The sequence below is a fragment of the Martes martes genome (genome assembly GCF_963455335.1).
Source record: "Martes martes genome assembly, chromosome: 4".
Taxonomy (NCBI): domain Eukaryota; kingdom Metazoa; phylum Chordata; class Mammalia; order Carnivora; family Mustelidae; genus Martes; species Martes martes.
The window spans coordinates 166,040,252-166,064,100 of record NC_137891.1 but is presented as its reverse complement, the minus strand read 5'-3'; the positions used below and the strand labels follow the sequence as shown (position 1 = coordinate 166,064,100).

Below are 23,849 nucleotides of genomic sequence, written 5' to 3'. Positions count from 1 at the left end.
GGCTTGTCTGTGTGCCCCCATCACAGGACCAGCCCTTGCTTTGTGGGGGCCCCACCCAAGGTTTCACTTTTGGGAACCAATGATTAGCCTATAGAAAGAAGCCCAACACCAAGCCCAAGCCACAGTCTTGCTAATTGTCCTCCGTGTGTGAACCCCAGCAAGTTGGCTAAGTGCTTATAGCCATCTCCAAAGGACAGCTACAAGGACGGCACGCAGACCTGCATTCCAGAAAGCACTGCTTTGAAAGCAGACGTCGCAGATTTCCTTTCAAGTATTATCACTCACTGTCATGCCCGTTATGGATTTTTCAATCCATAGCTCCCCAGGCAGTAGGTGCCCACCAGGCAGAGACGAGCTTCCTCTCCCCATGCTACCGTAAGGGCCCCTCTTCACCCACAGGCGCACACGACAGACCTCACTGCTGCTCAGAGGGTGTCTGCTCAGCCACAGAGGCTTCTCTGGATTCTCTCTGGAGCTCAGAGTGGGACCCTGGAGCTTGGCCACCCTCCTGACACCCTGCATCCCTCTACTGGAACAGCCCTGTCCAAGTTCCTGCGGGTGCTGGGTACCTGCTTCAGGAAGACAGGAAAGGGAGCCAGAAGCCCCGGGGGGTGCGCCTGGCTCTCCAGTGCCAACACTGGTGCTGACCTTGCTGGCTAGACCTCTGGAAGAAAGCAACGCCATGGCTGCAGCAGGAACCAGGAAACAGACGTGACTGGGAGAACAGGGTAACGGGCCCTCTCTCAATACCTCAGGCAAGCACAGCTCTGGGAGTAAAAATTAGCTCCCTTTTCAATGTCTTCTCCCTCTCAAAGTCAACCCATCTGACCTCCGGGCTTCAAATATTGTCTCCATTCTAAGAGAGAAGCCTCCAACATACTGCAGACACGCTCTCTGCCCCCAGCTGCCTCCCCACCGGGTCGTCCTGAGGACCAACAGACCCAGCTGATTTCCGTACCACCCAGCCCGTGCCCCCAACTGGGGCTGCTCTGTCTCAGTTAAAGGCAGTCTGTGCTGTCAGTGCTCCAGCCAAACCCTTGGAGCTATCCACGACTTCTCCCTAACCACCTGCACCCAATCTGGCAGCAGGCTCTGTTCGCTCCACCAGCAAAATCCATCAGGAACAGGCCCGCCTCTTGGTCCCTCTGCTACTGCTGCCCTTGTCCCAGTGTCGCTCCCACCCCCCAGCCCCGGTCTCACACCCATATTGCAGCAGCAGACTCCTGCCCAGCTCCCAGCTCCTCCCTTGCCAAACCTTCTCGAGTGTACAATGCATACACACCATACAGGGTCACTCCTGGAAGGTCGGTCAGGTCAGGCCCTCTGATCTACCCACAGATCCCATCATACTCAAAGTAAAAGCCACACGTAAAAATCTTTCCCGTAATGTAAGGAGGTGTTGACTTGGTCCCTTCCTCCCTCTCTGACTTTATCACCTCCCACTAGTCTCCTACAGCTCACTCTCCTCTGGCCACACTGGCTCAACTCTGTCTTCAAATGTGCCAGGCAACTCCCACTTCAGGGGCTCTGTGATGTTGCTGACTCAGAGCCTGGGGTTCTCCAGGAGGTGGTGGTATGGGACCCCAAATTCCATCCAAGGAGCTCTTCTCCTTGAGCCTAAGAAAGCAACCACTGTGCCCACACTTTCAAGCAGTTGCATCACAGATTGGGGTTTCTTATCCTTCTTCCCAATTAGATCATGGCTGTCCAAGGTCAAGGATGGGATCTTACCCATCGGTGTTTTCCTGGGTCCTGCTCAGAGAAGGTATTCAAGTCATGTTTATGGGTGAATGGACGCATCAATGGATTGATGGACATATGGATGGATGGATGAACAAAAAAGTTAGGTTTTAATAACCTTTCCAGTGTTTGGGACATTTTTTCCTATCCATGCTTGACTGAACAGCGAGAAACCAAAGAATATGCTCTGTGTCCCAAGAAGACTCACCAGAAGCCAACCAGCCCATGTGCTGTCTCCAAGTAGGGCCATGCTGTTCTCTAACACAGCTGAGTGCACAGCCCCAGAAAGAGAATGTTCTTCCTGGCTTGAGAATGATGGAGCTGCTGAAACCACAGCTTTCTAGACATATTTTCCCAACTGAGGACAGAATCTTGCTCCATCTCAGCCTCCATTCAAGATGGACATGGAGGCTTTAGAAAAGTCCCACGTGGCCGCAAGGCAAGAAAGGATCTGCAGGAGGAGGCAAACTCAGCCCCGCTGGGCATGGCTACCGATGAGCCTGCTGTTATTCTGGTGTGCTCGGGCATCAACCCCATTTTACAGCTGAGAAAACTGAGGCTAAGAAATATCACAGCATGTTCTCTGGATAATACACAGTACACAGCAGATTAACCCAAGAACAATTTGGTTCCAAAGGACAAGCTCATCCCACTCTTCTGGTTGCTTCTTACTTTCCCCCCACCTCTAAAAGGGGGTGGGAGACTAGGGAGGCAAGAGGGGGTGCCATGTGAGCACTGGGTCTAGGCTTCCCTGTGCCCAAGGAAGGAAAATGTCCCAGGTGACATGCCTCCTCCGTCTCTCTGCAGCTTCCTGGGTCACAAAGGCCCGTAACATTTCCAGAGGATGCTGCTGGGACATGGGTCAGATAGAGGGCTGCCATGGGGGTGGAGGGGGGCACCGGCTGCATGCCTGTATTCCTGCCATCTCAGTGTTAATGGGGCTTGATTGGCAGGGACGGGCCAGGACTAGGGATTACAAAATGCTTTGGATCAAAGTCAACTGCATGAATGGATGGGGATGGCTGATTAAAGTAGTGAGTTCCAGAATCACAGAGCCATTGAATTAGCAACTCATAGATTCACCATGAATTATAGAAGGCATCTAGGGAAACTCCCTATCCAGCTCAGCCTATTTTCTCACATCAGAGAAATCCTCAGCAGGAAAAGAATGTGTGTGCATGTACCCAGGACCCTAGGGGACAAGTTATTGTGACTGGCCACCAGCAGGACATGGCTCTTAAGTATCCTGCCCTTTCTTTGATAAAAATGCCCATCTGCATTTGACTTGCCTTCTGTCTCTCTCCCTCTGCATGTATGTGTATATATAGATATATAGAGATAAAAATAATAATATAAGATACAAGCTTTAATACTGCTATCCCTGATAAAACCAGAAGTTATGACATGTTTAGCCTATAGATGAGGGCACTCAAAATACACCATGTATTCTCCCTGGGACCATAGCGTATTTCACTGATTTTTTTTTTTTTTCACATTTAACATTTAAATAGCTCAGGAATTAGGAGGAGTTTTACAATCAAGAGCGTGTCATAGCTTAATTGGCAGTGTTTTTTCTCTCCTAGTGGTGCATGAAACAATGGCGCATCTTACAATCGATAGAATGTTAAATTGCTGAGATCCAAGACATACACCAATTTGAGAAGTATGCTAATGGCATCTCTGGTTGAGCTGATTGATCAAACCTTTGCTTAAGCACCTCAGAGATCGGGAGCTCACTACCTTGATAATTAAAGCTATGAAAAATTTCTTCTTGATGCTTGGCTGAAATTCACCTTTCTCTAACATCTATGCAATGGACATTGTCCTGCTCTCTGGGACCATCCAGAATAAACATTTATTTGTCCTCAATGTGACAAATCCTCAAGTCACCCCTAAGTCCTCTCTTTAATTGCTCTTCAGAGATCATTACTTCTCTCATTTATTCTTCCCAAACATTTGCTCAGTGTTGGGTGTTATGCTGGAGATACAGTCCATTACCCTCAAAAACACCTTGTTACTAATCGTTGCTTTATTGTGTGTGTTTCCTTCCTCTGGACACATCCACCTCCCAAGATTAGAGTCTATACTTCTATTAATAGAGCCATATGAGGTTTGGCTTATCTTCTATTTATAGCCAACTGAAATCTCTGTATAGTTTTCACATGTCAGGACCTCACTGCTATTGATTTTATTTTATTTTATTTATATTCAATTAATAAACATAGAGTGTATTATTGGTTTCAGAGGTAGAGGTCAGTGACTCATCAGTTGTATATAACACTCAGTGCTCATCATATCACGTGCCCTCCTTAATGCCCATCACCAGGTTACCCCCATCCCCGCACCTCCCTCCCACCAACAATCCTCAGTTTGTTTCCTATGGTTAAGAGCCTCTTAGAGTTTGTCTCCCCCTCTGGTTACGTCTTGTTTTATTTTTCCCTCCCTTCCTGCTGTTGATTTTAGCTCACTCTTTGATTTTGGATTTTCTCCTATTTGCTTTTTATCACACAATCAACACTAGAATAGACATTAAGGAGTTAAAAAAAAAATAACCCACAGTCTCACGGTCCTCCATAGCCATTGCTTCCTTTTTTAGATTTTCATCCAGTCCCTGTCCATAGAAGACCTACTTTACATGCTTGTAATAAATATGGGGAAACACTTTGCATTCTGCTTTTTCCACTGAAAATAATATCATAAACATCTTTCTATATTACTAAATAATGCTATTATAATTTTAAATGGTTGCATAAATCCATTAGGTAGATATACCATAATTTTCTTCGTCATTCCCCCATTGTTGGACATTTTTACAGTTTCCAATTTTTCATCATTATAAATAATGCTGAAATCAACACTTTCACACATATAACTTTCTTCTTCTGGTGAATTATTTCTGTAGGATATGTTCCCAGGAGAGGAGTTACTGGGTCAAATGACATGAGCATTTTATGACTCTTGATACATGTTGTCAAATTGGATTCCCAAAGGATTAATTTACATCACCACCAGCAGCGTGCGACGAGTGTGCCCGTTTCTCTGCATCTGCGCCAGCACTCTCTTTCCTGCTAAGGCTCTTCGAGCTAATTTACTAGGGTTAAAGTGCCATTTGATTGTTTTAATTGACTTACTTTGATTACTAGAAAGATGGAATAGCTTTCCTCTATATTCACTTGCTGACTCTATTTCCTCGGATATGAACTCCAGATTTCTTACTGCTTTGGATGGGCTCATTATGTAATAGAAAGAATAATCCTTTCTTGGCATAATATGATTCAACAGTCAACTGTTTCCTTCCCGTTGAAGATGGGTTTTGTTACACAAACTTTTACATTTGAATATAGTCGGATGAGTACATTGTTTCCTTTTGCTAGGTCCTTTAAAGTATAAAGCTTGGCACTGCTCTCTCCTATAGCAACATATTTTATTTTGATTCAATGATCCCATCTGTGGGGAATTATTTTATTCTTTTTTTGCCAGCTGACGTCAAACTGCCTGGGTCTGAACCCGCATTCCCCCTCTTATTAGCTTTGTGACCTCAAGCACGTTATTTAACTTCTCTGTGCTTCATCTGTAAAATGGGGATAATAATTGTGCCTACCTCATAGGAGAGTCATGAGGATGAAATGTTAAAACATAAGGTACTTTGAAGAGGACCTGGCACCTGGCCAGAGCGGAAGCAATGGGAGTTGTCCTTACAATCATCATTGTCCTGTGTTTTTGCTCTTCCTCCCTGCTTGGAATCCTCTGCAAAATTTCCAAGTGTGATCTCTAGTGCTTCAGCACTTAAAACTGGAGACCCCAGTGCTTGGACTTTCATGTAGTCATCTGGACTCTTAAGGTGAGCTCGTTCGATCCGTTACAGTCCCATCATGAATGAATACAGACAGAAGTATCATCAGTATTTTTGTTTAAGCCACTTGGGAAAGCCAAGTTGTTTCACGTGTAGGGCATTTCCTCTATTCCAGCACCTCCGATACCCATCCACAGGGGATGTGGGAAGTGTGGCATGAGCCCTGGGACACGTGTCCTCTTGTCCTGGCACCCTCCCCAGCACAGATGAAGGTCCAGGCACATTCTGTTCTAGGCAGTGGTCCCCATCTGCAATGGCCCCCTTGCCTCCAATCTGCCTCCTGCCCTCCTCACCATCCCCACTGTGTCACTTCCCTGCCCAGCACTCTTTGATGATGGCCTCTCTCTGCAAATAAAGCCTAGATTCCTTCCCATAGCCTCCCAAGCCCTGCACGAGCTGGCCTATGACCCTCATTGAACTCAGTTCCTGCTACTCCTGCTTCTCACAGTCTATACTTCTGCCCTGCAAGATTTCTTGCAGGTGCTCAAATACATATGCTCTTTCTTTCTTCTGACCTTTGATTCCTTCCTTCCTTCCCTCCTTCCACCAAATATTTACTGAGTGCCTAATGCATCAGGACCTGTTGTTCTTGGAGCTGAGGACTCAGCAGAGAACAACAATAATAGTGCAAAAAAAAAAAAAAGACAAAAGACCCTGGCCCCCCAAAACTCACATTCTACTAGGGGAGACAGACAAAAAGCAAATAAATAAATAATCATTATCATATGTGAAGGGGTAAGAGGGAGAAATGGGTGTCAGAGTGCCGTGTTATACAGTATGGTCAGGGAAAGCCTCTCTGATGAGGGGGCATTTGAGCAGAGACCTGAAGCAGAGACAAGGGAAGAAGCTGGGGCCTCCATGGTAGAGCAGTGCAGGCCCAGGGAACAGAATGTGCGGATGCCCTGAGGCTGAGATGTGCTTGGCTTGCCATTTCTCTGGCCCCTTCCACTTCACAAGACCCGTCCCGGTCATGTCATTCATTATCAAATGCAATCTGCATTATTCCTAAATAATTTCTGAATTCCTGGAATGCATTATGGAAAAGAGGCCCAGAAATATGGCTGGATAAAAGTCTTAAGGAAAGAGCAGGAATTGAAGAGCTGGAAGTAAAGGTCAAAAAGCAGGGAAGCAAAGCCGTCATGCACAAGACAGGGTCTCTGGCAGCAACGGTGTCCTTGGGAGGGTCAACCCTGGGGACAGCAGGCTCTGGGAAACATCCCAGTGCCCTGTGCTGACCCTGATTCTCTACCATAACTCCATTCTGTGGGGTCAGGAGAGGTGAAGAGATGGGTTTGGAGAACCAATCGGGACTTATTTGGGGAGGCAGCACAGAGTGCAGAAGGGCGCAGGACCTTGAGGTGCGGTATAACCTCAGACAAGCCATCTAACATCTCTGGGCCTGGACATCCTTCTCCATGAAATGGGGATTCTAAGGAGGACCTTGCCCTTGAGATGGTGATGCCTAGTGTCTGCAAAGCTCCCACCACGTTGCTGGGCACATCAAACGTTCTCAAGCATCGTTAGATCCTGGGTTTTCTTGCTCTCAGAGCCCCTGGGCATGGCTGCCGTGGCTCGTGTGAGGACGTGGGACTGGGAAGGAACCATCGTGCATCGGGATGGAAAGGGGGAGGGGAGAGTTGTAGTCCACCCACCTCCAAACTTCCAAATCCGAGTCTCCCACCTAACATGGTGTTCTTCCCTCCTGCTGTTAAAATGAACCATCAGTGGATTCAAACTCTCGATTATCCACATTATTAAAAGGAAGAGCTGGAAATCATAATCCAAAACAGTGGCTGATCACCCCCAAATGGTCCAATAATGGGAAGAAATGAGATTGGAATATTCAATTTCATACTTCCATTTGCAGGGGTGATCTCCCCAGTGATGCTCAGCTCACGGGTTGGGAGAAAAGGTCCCCCCCCACCCCCGCCGCAAAGAGGCAGAGAAAGGCAAGTGTCCTCTCAGCGTCCAGAGCGGGGGTCAGCAGAGGAAGCTCAGATGCTCTCACCTGACCCAGGCCTGCCAGAGGGAGATGGATGTGCATGTCTAGCTCTAGTCTCTGCCAGGACAGCGCTTAAAGGCTGGCCCTCCCACCTCCCATCTCAATGGGAAAAACCACATTCATGTCCCCACCCAGTGCTGTTCTCCATGCCTTTGGGGTCACTATGGGAAGGGCTGGCTGTGGGCTGGCAGAGGCCCCAAGTGAGCCATGTTTGGGTTTAATGGGCTTGCCTGCATTGGGCACAGATAGGGGAGGGAGGGTCAAGACGGGGGCATTGTGCTGCCTCCCGCGAAAAGGGCGTTTATCAACTGAAGACCTGTGCTAATAGGTGTTAAATAGAGTTCAATGCAGAAAATTGAGAAGTAATGAGACTCAGAGCCAAGAGAATAAATTAAGAGGTGATCACATGACCGAGAGAGCCACCATCTGAATGCTGAAAAGGAAGAGCTCAGACCATCTGAGAGGCCTGGGTCGGAGAAGAGGTTAAAAGGCCGAGCCGACTGCAAAGGAGGCTGGGGAGTGGTCAAAAGCAATTGAGGAATTACCATATTTCATCAGTTCGAGGGCACGCATTTTTCTAGATCTTAGTATCTTTGAAACTGTAATGTGTCTTATAATCAATAACATGTCATACTTTAATTGGCAACATGTTTTTCTTCCTCTGTGGTACATCTGATCGAGCTATATCGTAACAGACGGCATCTCATTCCATGGAATACAGTCCCAGGAACCTCGAGCAAATCTCTCTCCTTTCCAGAGTCTTTTTCACCGGGCACAGTGACCACTTATCAACTTCCCCTTATTAAATCATTGTTTACTGAGGGTCCACATGTGTCAGATCCTGGGCTAGGCACAGCTGTCAACAGTGATCACGACAGTCCCCATGTCTGCTTCTTGAGCATGTTAGGAACCCCCAACATGGCTGGTCTCATTTGTTCCCAGTGAGAATCACACAGAAGAGGGATTATCACCCTCCTCCTCTAACAGGGGAGGTCAAATTCTCACACCGGCTGCTAGCTGGCTAAGCTGGGAACCTAGTCTCCCTCCAGACCTGAGCTCCTGATCTCGGTGCTCTCCTACATGTCCCAGCCATCCAAAAGTACACATGGGTGTGGGGAAGGCAAAGTAGGAGTGGGAAACGTATGAGCGATGCATGGGATGGGAGGAGAGAGACCCGGAGCTGAGAGGCGGCATTGGCACCATGGGCAGCCTGTGGATTTGGGTTAAGCAGAGACTGGAAGGAAAGCAAGAGGAAGAGCAGAGCAGTGGGTGACGGAAGTGGGTAGAGGAGTCTGAGAAATGAGGGCGAGACAGAGACTGGACAAAGTCCAGCGTAGCCAGAAGAGGAAGAGGGTGGAGGGGGCTGATGTCCCAGGCTTTCATGGCCTGGTAAGGTGTTTGTTCTCCATCCTGGAAACAGAGGGTTTAAGTGAAAGCTCCCTGAGATCCTTGTACCCAAGCATCTAATAATTCTCTAAATCTTTGGTTGGACAAAAAGTCACTCTTTAACTGTGGACTCCTAAAAGGAAGGCTCTGGAGCCAGGACCCCATGTGCAGTTGTTCAGGTTGAGTACTGCAAAAAGGTGCCCAGAGAAGAGGGTGATGAGAACTAAAACCCAGCCTACCCTCCACCCACTAAGCCATATGCTCACAGGGCTGTGTCCCCTCAAGGTGACCACTTGTGCTAATTTGCGCAAAAGCCCTATACGGATTAGCAGGGATCCAGGTTAGCAGAGGCAAGGGCTAGCTACTGCCATGGCGTCCCTGGTGTGTGCCAAGCCTGGGACTAGGTATCGTTGTGAGAGGAGAAACAAAAAAAAATATGTGGCATCCCTTGCTCTTAGAGATCCACAAGTCTTGACCAAAGGTTTTGTTGGGAAAAAATTTTTTTCACTCCCAGGAAACACACCAGGCCATATTATAATAGCTTCCTTTTGCTGAATACCAACTGTGCACCAGATGTCATGATAGGTACTTTCCAGACCTTTTCACTAATGCTCACACTCCTCTTGAAAGGAAGAGTGGGTGATCCCATTTCCACAGGAGGGAGCTGAGAGGTTCGGTGCCTTGCCTGAGGTCACACAGTGGGGACAAGGCAATGCTCAAATCGGTCTCCAGAGACCCAACCAGTCAGGAGGGCAATTCTTTCCATGTGATAGAGAGCTGGTATTTATTGAATAGAGACTCTGTGCTAGGCATTTTGCACACATTAACTCTTTCAGTCCCCATTACAATCCCTTGAGGTGGGCATTATACTTGCTCTTTTGCAAAAAATCAGCTCAGGGAGCTTGGGAGACTTAAGCCTAAGTTCTCATAGCTAGCCAGAGTTTGAACCCACCTCTCTGTGAGCCTGTTCCTCTGTTCTTACTCCTTCGATGAGTCTTAGGTCTCAGAGTTCCTCGAAGGTGGGGGCTGCTTCTTACTCACTCCTATTCCTTGAAGCCTACCTCGAGATCTGGCGTAGAGCAGGGGTACAGTAAATATTTGTTGAATGGATGAGGAATGAATGAGGGCAGAGAGGTAAAGTGGGTGCACACCTTACGGGCAGGTAATGCGGCCACCTGAGAAGGGCCTCCCCTTCCCCTCCCTGTCTTCTAGCACGCCAACATGAGGTGAGCCAGGGCGCTAGACTCTGGTATGATATCATCATCCAATTATGTTAATATTCTTCTCCAAAGGGGGGAAATATCACTGTGCGTGATGAACTGTTTGTGGGATTATTGAGGACGTGCTATGAAATCCATCCCGATTCCCCACTTATTGAGAAGTGCTGCCCAATTTGTCTCAAATGTCACATCTCTATGTATTAATTTGCTACTCCACAGTACTGATTAAAAGGAATGTTCTCCAACTCCCAAGGCAGAGCCATCAGAAATGGGGCAGGTTCACTCAGGAAGCGCACACCATCCCTCCTGGGCAGAGGAAATGGACACTCATCGCCTCCCACCCTAGAGGAGGCCTCGCCAGGCCTGCTGTTCTGGACCAGAATGGCCTGAATGGTGCAAATTACATATTCAGTGCATATATATATATATATATATATATATATAGTCAGAGAGCTTCCATTAGCCCAATTTTAAAATGTCTGCATAATGTCCCAGAATTGGGGAGCCCTTTCAGAATGAGGAAATTGTCTGAGAGGTAGACACTGAGAGGGGAATCAGCGGGCCAAATAACAGGAAGGAATAAAATCAGGAGGGGGTCCATTTCTGGACCCCAGTTTCCCTGTGTGCAGAGTGCCATGGTCACCTCCCACCCTGCTCCCACCTCCAAAAGCCATGAAAGCACATTCTGTCCCGGAGCTTCAAACCCGCCTCTCCTGGTCCAATGCCCGCAGGGAGCGCCATCTTTGTCCTTTTGTCCCCTACTCGTGTGTCTGCCTGATCCCAGTAACGATGCTGCTGACCTTCCACCCGTAGCAGAAAGTCACCCTGGCATTTTTCAGAATGGACACTATAGTAGGCACGTCTTCTTCCTCCCCTGCCTGGTGCATGGGGAAAAGGGGGTGAGCTGTGGCTGTGAAGGTGGGGCTTGGCTGAAAATCAGTAACTGCACACAGTAGGCCCTCGAGAAATATTAGCTCAGTGAAGGAAAGAGTCTCTACCCTAAATTTCATGCACGATGTCAGCCTCTCTGGGCTCTGCTTTTCAGGGGACTAGTGGTTCATGGGTGGGCTTCGGGGCATCTGAATTAGGTGAAGGGAAATATGGAAAAGTGATGTGAGCATGTACGTGCATGTGTACGTGCATGTGTGTGTGCACGCATGTATGTGTGTGAGTGTGTGTGCACACACAAGTGTGAGTGAACTGGAACTCAAAGACAGTCATGGCTTTCAAATCCGTGACTCCAACCTCCAACTTCTAGGGCCTGCCAGATGTGCTGCTAGCACTTTGAGCTCTAAAACCAATACCTCTGATGCAAAGAGCAGAAGCCACCAAAAGGCTAAGCTCCTGGTCATGACCTGGGCAGTTCTGGTCCACGAGGCGGCAGGGCCTGGAGCCTCATCCCTGTCCAGCGGATGCACCCTCAGGCAGTGCTGGGGCTCATGGTCATGGACAACACTCTGCTCCTTCCCCACAGAGACCACGGTCTGTTTGTAGACCGGATACACCATGAATACCGGGCTGAGCATCGGGGCAAACTCAGGAGCCAGGGGACTGAGGTGGAGCTGGGACTGTGACCTCTGGCATTAGCTTTTCTCCCATCTCTGGAAATAATCCCAAGCAAGTAAGGCTAGTGTGAGCAGGACTTCCTGGATCTGCTGACATTTATGGAGTGGGGATGCTGGCCAGAGCTCTGTCCTGGGCACATCGTGTGACTTGTGTGTTCTCTTCTTTAGTCTTCCCAATTCTGGAAGTATATTCTTACCTGATTTCACATGGGGAGGTCAGAGCTCAGAGAAGCAGAATTCCTTGCCTAAGGTTGCACAGCAAGTGTATGGCGGAGATGGGCTTTGATTCCAGATTTGTATGAACTCAGGACCTAGAGTCTTAACCATTGTACGATGCCACCTCTCCCCTTAACAGTTACCAGGGAAGGGCGCCTGGGTGGCTCAGTGGGTTAAGCCTCTGACTTTGGCTCAGGTCATGGTCTCGGGGTGCTGGGATCGAGTCCTGCATCGGGCTCTCTGCTCTCTGCCTGCCTCTCTGTCTCTCTCTCTTCGTCTGCTTGCCTCTCTATCTACTTGTGATCTCTGTCAAATAAATAAATAAAATATTAAAAAACAAAACAAAACAAAAAACAGTTACCGGGGAATTTGCAAGAATACGTGTACTTCATCCTTCTAGATTCTGTGGAGATACTATGTAAAATAGAACAGACCTGATTTTTAAGGAAGCCTCCAGTATTTTGATAGTGAGGTCCCAAGATAACAGTCAGAGTCAGCTAAGCAGAAATACCTATTTTCAGATCTGGATGATGAAAATAGATCTGATTGACTGAGACCCAGCACTCAGGGATGGGTCCTCCGTCATGAAAGTGTCTGATGGACAACTCTGGATTAATGGTCCGAAAGTGCAAAGGTGAAACCAGGATTGGGCATTTAAAACCTGCAGAGACTCTCACCTAATTGACATTTCTGATCTGCTTATAATAACTCCTGTTTACATGCCGATGGGTCTGGAATACACAGAGACAATCTCATAGCCTTTCAGATTGTGTGTGGAGAAGGCAAGAAGCCTGGAGGCTAGGCTGGGAGAAATAAGACCCAAAGACAAGACTGAACATCAGGGAGAGTCACACTGGGGACAAACTGAGAAGTAAGGGACTCACACACACTCAAAGACGGATAGGGCAGACCAGAGCACTGGAGAGCCAGAGACAGAAGTAGTCCCTGAAACCAAGACAAACACATCTGAATTCCAATGGGATTTAAAAGTGAAATGTAAAAATAAAATTCCAAAAGAAAAAGATGAACATTTAAATGAATATTTATCTGATCATGACATGAAAAAGGCCTTTCCAAACATGACACCAAAGGTAGATCATAAAAGTAAATTTTTTTAATTTAAAATCAGTGGCATAAAGATTAAAACTCCCACACATCAAAAGGAAACCCATAACTTTAATATCTTTAATATACAAAAACCACTTATGAAAAAAGAGATTAAAAAAATACTAACACCTCAAAAGAAAAATGGGCAGAGGCGGGGCAGGGAATTTACAAAATGATCTACAAAAGGCCACTAAGTGAAGACAGGTGCTCAGCCTCCCCTGTCATCAAAGAGATGGAAATTATAACAACCAATGAGATGTCATTTTTTTTTATCCATTTTAATCAATGAAACAGATTTAAAACTCACCAACATTCCATGTAGGTAATGTAGGGGGCAGAGGGCTAGGCCCTCATGTGCTGTTGGTGGAGGTGGGTATCAGCATAACCTTTCCAAGAACACAGTGGAATTATGCATTAAAATGTAAAATCTACCCACTCTCTGACCCCGCAATGGCACTTCCAAGAAGTTATTCTAAGAAGATAATTAGATGAGGGTTTAAGTTGTATGTACAAGAATGTTCTTCACCTAAGTGTTCACAGAAGACTACCAGTTAAATAATTGTGATACATGCAAACCACAATGGCTCCCTCGCTGATATTCATTCAGAAGGACAAACAAAGCAGGGCAACTCTTATTAACATAGAAAAACGCCGTCCTCATTACCAGAGTGCAGAACTGAACATAGAGCATAACTCCAAAGGCACGTGGATCTCCATTCCTGTGCAGGTGCCCACGTGCTCACGCGGACCGCTGGCTAAACATACACTCCCCGGAATAGCAGAGGTGAGGCTAGACCCGCTGCAGTGGATAGGCAGCCCTAGCTAGGCAGATCAGGGCAGGGGCAAGATCTGGAAGTCAGGAGGGCGTGGGGGAGTGAATGGGGTGAGGACTCCTGGGGACTCAGTGCTGGGAATGGGGTTACCAGAGCCAGCAAATGAATCTACAGGACACTCGGTTAAAGTAGGATTTCAGATGGACCATGGACAAGTTTTTAGTATACGTCTATCCCAAAGAATATTTGGGATATTCTTTGGGATAGACTTATACTTTATTCAAATTTTTAATTTGAATAATTTAAAATTCAAATTAACTGGGCACCCAGTAGTTTATCTGGCAACCCTAGCGAGGAAGTTCTGGACATATCTCTTGTTGTCTCCCCGGCATGACCCACACCCACTGGAAGGGGAGCAGAAGCCGAGGCAGACTTCCTGGGTCCTCCCATACCTCTGACTTAGCTCCAGCTGACCTGCCCATGAAATGGAGGTACCCATCTCTGCCCTCCTCCTGGAATTCTGCAGGGAGTGCAGCTTTAGTGTCAGAGAAGCCACGGAAAAACTCCTGGTCATCAAGTAGCCTTAAGCTTGAACACAAAACTCTCAAGGCGCACGCAGCTCGTACATCTGTAAGGTGGAGATAGCAATGTCTGTCCACGGGGCCGTCGTGGGGATTAAGTGAGATAATGTATGTAAAGTGCCTGGCATACAGTCAGCGCTTAATACAAGTTGATCCCCTTCCCTCTGATCGGAGGCCGCAGCCCACGCTCTTGTCCCTGCGGATTACAAATCAAGCATCTCCTGCCATCTCAGGTTAGACGACTGGCCTTTTTTGATCTTTTGCTTGAAGCACCAGCTGCCGTGGGCTGACACTCTTCACCCGATTTCACCTTTCTCCAAAGTCCCCACCGCAGCTCAGCCCCTTATCTGTACTTTCCACTCTCCTGATGCAATGGAGGAGACAAACTTGCTTGGATAGCAGACTCTCAGGGACGTCGGCCAAGGCGAGCTACTAAGAGCAGGACCCAGATGCGCTAGAGAATGCAAGGGGGCCGTGGCGGCCGGGGCCATCCCAGGCTGGTGGCACAGGGAGGGGGGTTCCTCTTCTGAACTCTGTCTGACTATGACTTGTCCAGCACTTGTCTAAGATGTACTCTGCAGTGGAGCTGACCTCTTTCCCAGAAAGCCAAATATTCAGAGTTGTTTTGCCTACGGGATCCCCTCCCTCCCCTCCAGTGAGGCCCAGGTAGATCCAAAAATTCTGCCCAAGGTCACATAGTCAGTTACAGGCGTTAGAAGCTAGTGTTTATCAGTAAATCCGCAAATACAGGATTATCTGGTGTCTTGTTCATAAGCCCAGTGACACCCAGTGACAGACAGGCCCAGGCCATCAGATGCATGCAGCTAGCCTGTGCTTTATTCCCAGCAGTGCTGCCCGTACTGGTTCCTCCCACCTTCCCCACTACCCACTCTCCACCCCTCCACTTGGGGTGTTCCAGAAGTCAGTACAATTCATACTTTTCTAGATGCGTACAATTCATACTTTTCTAGATGCACACATTTCCCCACAGGCCAGGCCCAGGCCAGGTCAATGGGGTCAGGTGAGTGCCCCAGCCTTGGCTTCTCTATGCTTGGCTCCCTTGTTAGCACACGCATCTCTGAGCCACTCTGCCAGGCTGTGCAAAGATAGCAGCTGCAGACACCAGAGCTGGTAGAATCCTGCCCAGGTGACTGCATGGGGACTCACTGAACTACAGCAATCTGTTCACATGAGTCTGGGGTTTGCCTGGACCTTGCCCACAAAGCTTTGTCCTCTTACCACCAAAGACACCATTACATGGCCAGGGTAGGGCAGGCCCTTCCTCTGGCCCACTGGTCCTGCGGCAGAATGCTGTGCTCTGTGCTCTGCCGGGCAGGTGGAAAGAGGGACTCATCAGCCTATACTTGACTGCACTATTCTGTGACCTCTTTTGAACTGCTGACCCTTTGTGAAGCTGACGGAGGCTCTGGTTCAGCTCGTCCAGTAGCATCCCCTGCAGTGATGGAGAAGCTTTCCACCTGTGATATCCAGTATCATGGCCACATGTGGCTCCTTACCACTAGAGAGGAAGCTCATGTGACCAAGAAACTGCATTTTAAATGTTATTTAATTTTGAGTAATGTAACTATAAATATTTCCATGTGGCCAATGGCAACCACACGGGATAGCACAGCTCTAGACAAAGGGTCAACGAACTTCTTCTGTAAAGGACCAGAGAGTAAAGATCGTAGATCTTGCAGGCCACACGGTCTCTGTGGCAGTAGCTTGACTCTGAAGTTGTAGCCCATGACAACAGTCATAGACAGTGCAGCAACAAGTGGGCTTAGCTGCATTCTAATAAAACTTTATTTATAAAAACAAGCATGGACTGGATTTAGCCAGGGGGCCATAGTTTGTTGATCTCCGTTCTACTCTCTTCTTAAGAAAAAAAAAATGAAAGAAAAGAAAACACACATATATCCATATACATTCAGAATGGGCTCAGCCAGTTAAGCATCTAACTCCTGATTTCAGCTCAGGTCATGGTCTCAGGGTCGTGAGATCAAGTTCTGTGTCAGGTTCTCCATTGGGCATGGAGTCTGCTTAAGATTCTCTCTCTCACTCTCCCTCTCCCTCTTCTTCTGCCCACCCACCCTGCTAGCACTGTTCACTTGTTCTCTTTCAAAAAAAATTTTTTTTTTAAAATATCAGAATTTTGCCCCTAATTTCAAGGGGTTTATAGGACTTTGATGTCTAACTATAAGCCTTGCCATGAACCCCAAGCTACATACAACCTCTGATTTAAAAGGTATCAGTGAATATAACCTCAGATCTGCTCTGCCTGGTGGGAAAGTGCTTGGCCTAGAGGGGGCAACATGGGCAGGGATCAACAGGACACTCATGAAAGTCCAGGCTTCAGACAAATATCTATAAGGATGATGGAGTGAGGATGTCATAAGGGTCCAGCCAGGGCCCCCCATGCCAGCCCCTCCCAGCAACTCTGCAGACACCAACTGTGGTGTCCCTGAGTTATCCCCACCACCAGCCCCAAACACACCCCATCTCCCTAAGGCCAACACGCTGTAAAAGGAACTCGTGACCAGAGATGCTGTAAGGGATTTCTGAAGAGGCCTCCCTTGGTAAGACATTTGTAACTCAAATTTGGAGAAAGTTACTTTGGGTTCAGGGACAAAGGTTTGGGGTGAAGCTATAGCCAGAATGACCAAGATCACAGACTTGGTATTGGGAGGACATGATCATTTTTTTTTCTCAAGAAATTGAGCTACCTCAAGAGACTTGTAGAGATCATTAGGTCTTTATCAGGAGCCCTCAGTTAAAGGCTAGAATTATGTCAGAAATTATCAGTTAAAGGCATGCAGAATTTTCTCTGGAGCCTTCTCAGGAACCTTTAGTTTAAAAATAATGGAGCCTCTTCTCAGGAGTCCTCAAACACTCAGGTTAAAGCATCAGACTCTATCCCCCACACCCCGACTACCAGGGATGGATTTTGTCAAAGGAGTAGGACTTGCTCTCTTTCCATGGTACACTCCTAGCCGGGAAAAAGGTGGTATCTCTTTCTATGTTGCTATAGCTCCATTCCAAAAAGCATCACTTATTCTTTAAGTTCTTGGAGGTAAGAAAGCTTTCAAATAACTGGCATGCTTTACTAGGGTATTATGTCATTACTGTTATTAATTATCATTAACGGTCTTAAAATATGCCTATTAATGATCTCAACACAAAATAGCAGTGCAAGTCTTAGCCAAGAGCAGCATAATTACCTATTAATGAGATGTAAATTTCCCAGGGAAATGACAGAGATCTAGAAGTAGCACCTTCTGAACTAATATAATAAAGTTAATAATAATAATAGTGTATAATCTGAAGATATTAGTGTTAATTTGAATGCCAACACCATATTTAAACAAGCCGAGAGAAATGGAAATTATTTGCATAACTCAAACCAAGAAAGCCTAATCCATGCTATTAAGGAACAAGGGACAGTTCTTCTCTGAATGACCTAACACTCACGCTTTGCGGTCACTAGATTGAGCAGAAGTGTTTTTTCAGCTCCTTATTTTATTTCTTTTTATTTAGGCTTTCTACCTCTCTTATTTCCAAAACCAAGCAGAGATACCTTACACCATTAAGCCTGATAGAAAACAGAATTAAAAAAAAAAAATAAAAACACAACCAAATGCACTTAGGGGACAGAGAAGTAGGATGGGACCAGGCCCTCAGGATAAATGACTGCAGTCAAGCTCTGATTTTAATTTTCAGTTTCCTGGGAACATGGCACAGACAATTTAGGTAACCGAGTTACAGGTTAGTAGGCAGCCTTGCTAGGACGGGGGGAGCTCTGAATTTGAAGCACCCCTTCTCTGCAGCTGAGAACGCGAGCGCGGCCCTGCCCAGGACCCTCCCGACCTCACACGCCAGGCCCTGGTGGCCCGGCCCAGGGGCACCTACCTTCATAGCTGGCATGGAAGCCCTGCGCGCTGACCGCGTAGTCACTGATGAGACGCAGAGAGAGGGTGGCTGCAGCGCTGACGATGGTGGCTGGCAGCTGAAAGCCTGTGAGCCTGAAAGACAAAGAGGTGCCATTTAGGGAGAATGACCCCCTTGGGAAATGAGCATCCGTTAAGCATTTATTGAGTACCTGCTGGATGCACAATGTTGACTTCGGCCCAGGGAGGGATATGAAAGCAGACTAACACTGGACATGGGCAAGGTGTCCAAGGACAAAGAGGTGAGGGAGCAGAGGTGGTGGCAAGTGGCAGTCTCCTGTCACAGACAGGTGGAGGCCACTCCTCCAAAGCCACAGGCCATCCTCCGACCCGGAGGCCTGCCTCATCTATGTCTCTTCTCCTTTCTCCTCTTTGGGTGTCTTCTCCCATCTTTTCCCTTACTAGACGAGGTCTTCTGTGTCTCTGGGTCGACTTCACCACAAACTAACAACTAATAATTGCCAACAGACAACATTCACTTGGATACTGAGATAAACAGACCTAAGTGTACATAGCAGAAGGTGGCTGCTTCTCATCACAGAATTTATTCTTTAAAAGGATAAGTCTACTGCTTTTATAGAAATAATAAGTACTTATCATTTTTAAAAGATGAAAGCAAAAAGTAAAAAAAAAAAAAAAAAAAGGAAGAAAAACCAATGCAATCTAGAAATAACCATGCTTGACAGTTGACAAAGTGATGGAGGGATCAATAGTTGGGATCATCGTCAATGAAATAATTTCATACAAATGGGATCAGACTGTACATGCTTTTAAAATTAAAATGCTTAATTTTTTTCTGTGAGTTCAGTGAAGAAAAAGAAACAAAGGTGAAATGGAGAGAATTGTTGAACCCGAGACAATTCGTTTGCAGCACAAGAGAATCATTTGGAAAAGATTCTTCTAATGTTAAAAAGATAAAATAAAGAAGCTTTCACTTAACTCTTGGGAACATATTTTAGGAGAGCAGGTGTCCACGGCTGGGTCCCCCACAGGTGACCTGAGTATGCACAGAGGAGGTGGTGAGGGGGCGAGTCCCCTGTCTGCTTCTGTCCTTTATCTCCTCCCTGAATCTCACCCTAGATCCCTGCACCTCCAACAAGGCTCTGGGAGGGAGTTCAAGGTTCACCTTTACTCTCATTTTCAAGTAGTCTGGGACACCCGTGGTGCTCCTGGATCCCGCTCTATTCCTACCATTGTCAAATAATATCTGGATGCCCAGATGTCCCCTGGAGTCATGAATTCCGGGTTCAGACACATCAAATTAGATAGGTGTCAAAGCCCACCATGAAAAGCCCTGTGCTAGATGAAGTCCTTGCCCTTCCCACCATTCTAATCTTACGGGATTCGTGTTAACTCAAAATAAACCCAAGGAACAGAGAAGGAAAGTGATGGAGGTGTGAAACAGGTGACCAAAGAAGTTTCAAGTTCATGTTCTCTTTTGATACAAAAGCCTCCAGCAAGAGATGCCTACATCACCCCACAATCTTTCCTCTACCTGCCCCGACCTTCTGTCTCTGTCTCCCTCATTTTGTCATATGGATCAGAAATTTAGATGTAAAATATTGAGACCATACATATTAGGAAAAAACAACTTTTTTTTTTTTTTATCATCTTATGTGGGGAAGATCTTTCTAAGAGTGACATGTTTAAAGGACTCCTTTGGCTCCTACCTTCCACCATCATTCTTCTAGGGAGCTGTCACTGCACAGAGTACCCCACCAGCCCACCTGTTACAGAACTGGGCAAATGACCAACCGTGGCATGTCCCTCATCTTTATGGACCAGTTCAAGGCATGGAGGAGGAGGAGGGCACTTAACACAAGCAGGGTCATTATGAGTCCTTCCATGGGATATGATATACAGATTCTGAGAGCCTTTTAGTTTTGGATTCTAAATCACTAGGATGTAAGCTTGGGACTGCCAGCAGCCTTTTTATCAGTATCCAGAGCCTAGCTGTTTTACAAAATTATATTCTCCATGATACAGACAAAGCTAAAAGTGAGAGAAGAAAGACAGAACCCTGACGATACATTGTTGAGATCCTCAAGTCAGCCATGCAGAGACATTCAACTCTGCAGTGCCCTGTTACATGAGCCAACAATCCTTCTCTGTTTGCTTGCTTCCTTCCTTTCTTTTTTTTTCTCAAGCTAATTTGATTTGAATTCTATTTCTTGCAATTGATTACTGGTGGAGACAGCATGAAATCCCAGAGGCATTAAAGGAAAGTATTGATTGATTTAATTATGTGAAAATTAAAAGCACGTAGCAAAGCAAAAGAAACTGCAAAAAAAAAAAACCCCAAAAAACAAAAAAGGAGGAAAAATACAAACTGGGAAGATTATAATATATATGACAAGAAGAGGGTGAGCATTCATAATCTATAAAGAACACTTACAAATTACGAGGAGGATAAGCAAGTAAAAAGGAAAAGAGCAAAGGACACAAACAAAAATAGAAAAACGATCCACCTATTTAATATAAAAAAAAAGTTGGAAACTAAATCCACAAGACTCATTTTTCACCTCTCACATTGGCAACTATCCAGACTTGGCAAAATTTACAGAAAGCAGATCCTGCAGATATCAAAAAGATGATAAGGAAATACTACAGATTATATACATGCACTTGACAAATTAGATGAAATGGACCTGTTCCTTGAAAAGTACAACCTAATGTAAGCTCCCCAGTATGAAGGAGATCATTTGAAAAGCCTTACCACTATTAAGGAAATTGAACTAGTAATTTTAAAAATCCCAAAAAAGATACATACCAGCCCAGATGGTTTCACTAGAGAATTCTACCAAGCATATAAAAGAGAATTAATACAAATGCTACATAATCTCTTCCAAAAAACAGAGAAAAGAAAGAACACTTCCAAACTCATTTATGAGATCAGTATTACTCTAATACCAAAACCAAAGACAGTCCAAATCAAGAGAACTAAAGACCCATATCCCACATGAATATAATCACAAAAATCCTTAAAAATTATTAGCAAAGAGAATTCGGCAATATGATAAAATTACTATATACCATAAACAAGTGAGGTTTGTTCCAAAAACACAAGGCTAGTTCAATGTTTGAAAATCGGTCACTGTAATTTACCACATTACCAGGCCAAAAGTAGAAAAATCACACAACTATATAAACTGATGTAGAAAAATCATCCGACAAAATTCAGCGCTCATTCATGATGAGGGGAAAGAAAAAGACTGTCAGAAAACTAGGGATAGAAGGGAATTTCCTGAACTTGTTAAAGAACATCTACAAAAATCCTACAGCTAACCTCACACTTAATGGTAAAAGACTGCTTTTCCCTGAGGATTGACAATGAGTCAAGGATCCAATAAGCCAGTTGGAAAATCAGCAAAAGACACAAAGAGACATCTTACTAAAGAAGATACAAGAATGGCAAGCAAGCATATTAGAAATGCTCCACATCACTGGCCACTAGGGAAATGCAAAGTGAGAACATGTGGGAAGGTGGGCTACTTACTACTATATATCGTTAGAAAAGAGAAGATAAAAATCGGGACAACACTGAATGCTGACAATGATATGAAGCAAGTGGATTTCCCAGACATTGCTGGTAGGATGTAAAATGGAATAGACACTCTGGAAAGAGGCCATTTCATTAAAAAGAAAGAAAGAAAGAAAGAAAGAAAGAAAGAGAGAGAAAGAAGTCTACATATACAATGTAACAGTCACACTCCTGGGCATTCATCCCAGAGAAATGAAACCTTGTGTCATCACAAAAACCTGTACATAGTTGTTCATAGCTTTTCTTTTTTGGTAATAATCAACGACTGGAAAGGACCCAAATGTCCTGCAAGTGAATGACGAGTCCTGTTCCACATATCACGGCACCTCCACACCATGGACTACTGTTCAGAGATAAAAAGGAATGGGCTATTCATACGTACAACACTTTGAATGGATCTCAAGGGTATTATGCTGAATGGAAAAAAAAAAAAAAAAAACAACTCATCTCAGAAGATGACACATCAGAGGCTCCTGGGTGGCTCAGTCCTGATTTTGGCTCAGGTTGTGATCTCAGGGTTGCAAGATCGAGCCCCACACCAGGCTCCACCCTAAGCATGGAGCCTGCTTAAGATTCTCTCTCTCTCCCCCACCCCTCTCCCCACCACTGCTCCTGTGTGTATGCATGCACCCTCTCTCTCTCTCTCTCTCTCTCTCTAAAAAAAAAAAGAAAAAAAGGAAAAAAAAAAAAAAAGACATACCAGATGATTCCATTATATCAGGTTCCTGGAATGATATTAAAAAGATTAAAAACAGGGCATCTAGGCGGCTCAGTCAGTTAAGAGTCTGCCTTCAGCTCTGTTCATGATCCCAGGGTCCTGAGATCAAGCCCTGCATTGGGCTCCCTGCTCGGCGGGGAGCCTGCTTCTCCCTCTACCCTACCCCACTGCTCGTAATCTCTTTCTCTCTCTCTCAAAGGGTAATTTAAATCAATAATTTATTATTTACTCTCTCTTAAATAAATAAATAAAATCTTTTAAAAAGAGAGATAGAAAACAGATTTGTGGTGGCCAAAGGTAAGGGACAGGGAGAGGAAGGGAAGTGGGGTAACTATAAAGAAGAGTAAATGTAAAGGAGGGAGCTCTTTGTGGCAATGGACCAGGTCTGTATCCTGATGGCAGTGGTGGTGATATAAATGCACACATGTGACAGAGTGACAAAGTCATAAACATATTCCCATGCCAATGTCAGTCTCCTGGTTTTGATATTTTACAACCGTTACATTCCATGTACCCACAGGGGGAAACCGAGAAAGGCACATGGAACCTCTGTACCATCTTTCAACCTTCTATGAATCTATAACGTCTTCTAAATTTAAAATTTTTAAAAATTACACTTGTGGCTCACACTGTGTTTCTATTGGACAGTACCTGAGTCCTCCATTAGTTTTGACCTAAACTTGGTCTACCTAGATTGAGCCTTCAGCTCCTACTTGGTCCTTCCCAGGCTCCTCTCTCCAGCTGCTCCCTGTACATTCCAGCACCAACCCCCCAAACACACACACCTGCAGCATGGTTGGGTCCCCGCTGGAAAAGAACTGCCTACCGGAACCATACTCCAGCCCCAAAGCCACCACTCACATGTCCCTTGGCTTCCTTCCGACATGCCCATGCACCAGATACCCTTCCCCCATACCCAGACTCGCATGTCTGCCGATGACAGATGGCTGCCCCCAATGGCAGACATTAAAATATCGAATTGTCCCCACTAGGGTCAGACCTCTATCTGCAACTGCTCTCCAGGCCCCATCCCAACCGTCCCTAGGTGTCTCCAACCTCCAAATGGGCCCAAGTCACAGCAGGTGCAACTTGGCTCTCCCCCGTGTCCACCAGCATTACGCCCTTGGATGTCCTCCCCAGACAATCTGGGGAGACTCTTCCTTCAACAACACACAGCTTCATGTGGGCCTCTCACACTTC

The 23,849-nt window shown here is 46.0% G+C and overlaps 1 protein-coding gene across 1 annotated transcript in view; it reads right to left on the bottom strand.

The window, feature by feature from the left end:
- The window catches only part of CSMD2 (CUB and Sushi multiple domains 2), a gene marked incomplete at its 5' end in the record, with an annotated part of 593,570 nt that overhangs the window by 471,093 nt on the left and 98,628 nt on the right, over positions 1–23,849 (bottom strand). The window contains 1 exon segment of the mRNA XM_080802687.1: positions 18,353–18,465. Within this exon segment, the coding sequence (XP_080658813.1) occupies positions 18,353–18,465 (113 nt within the window).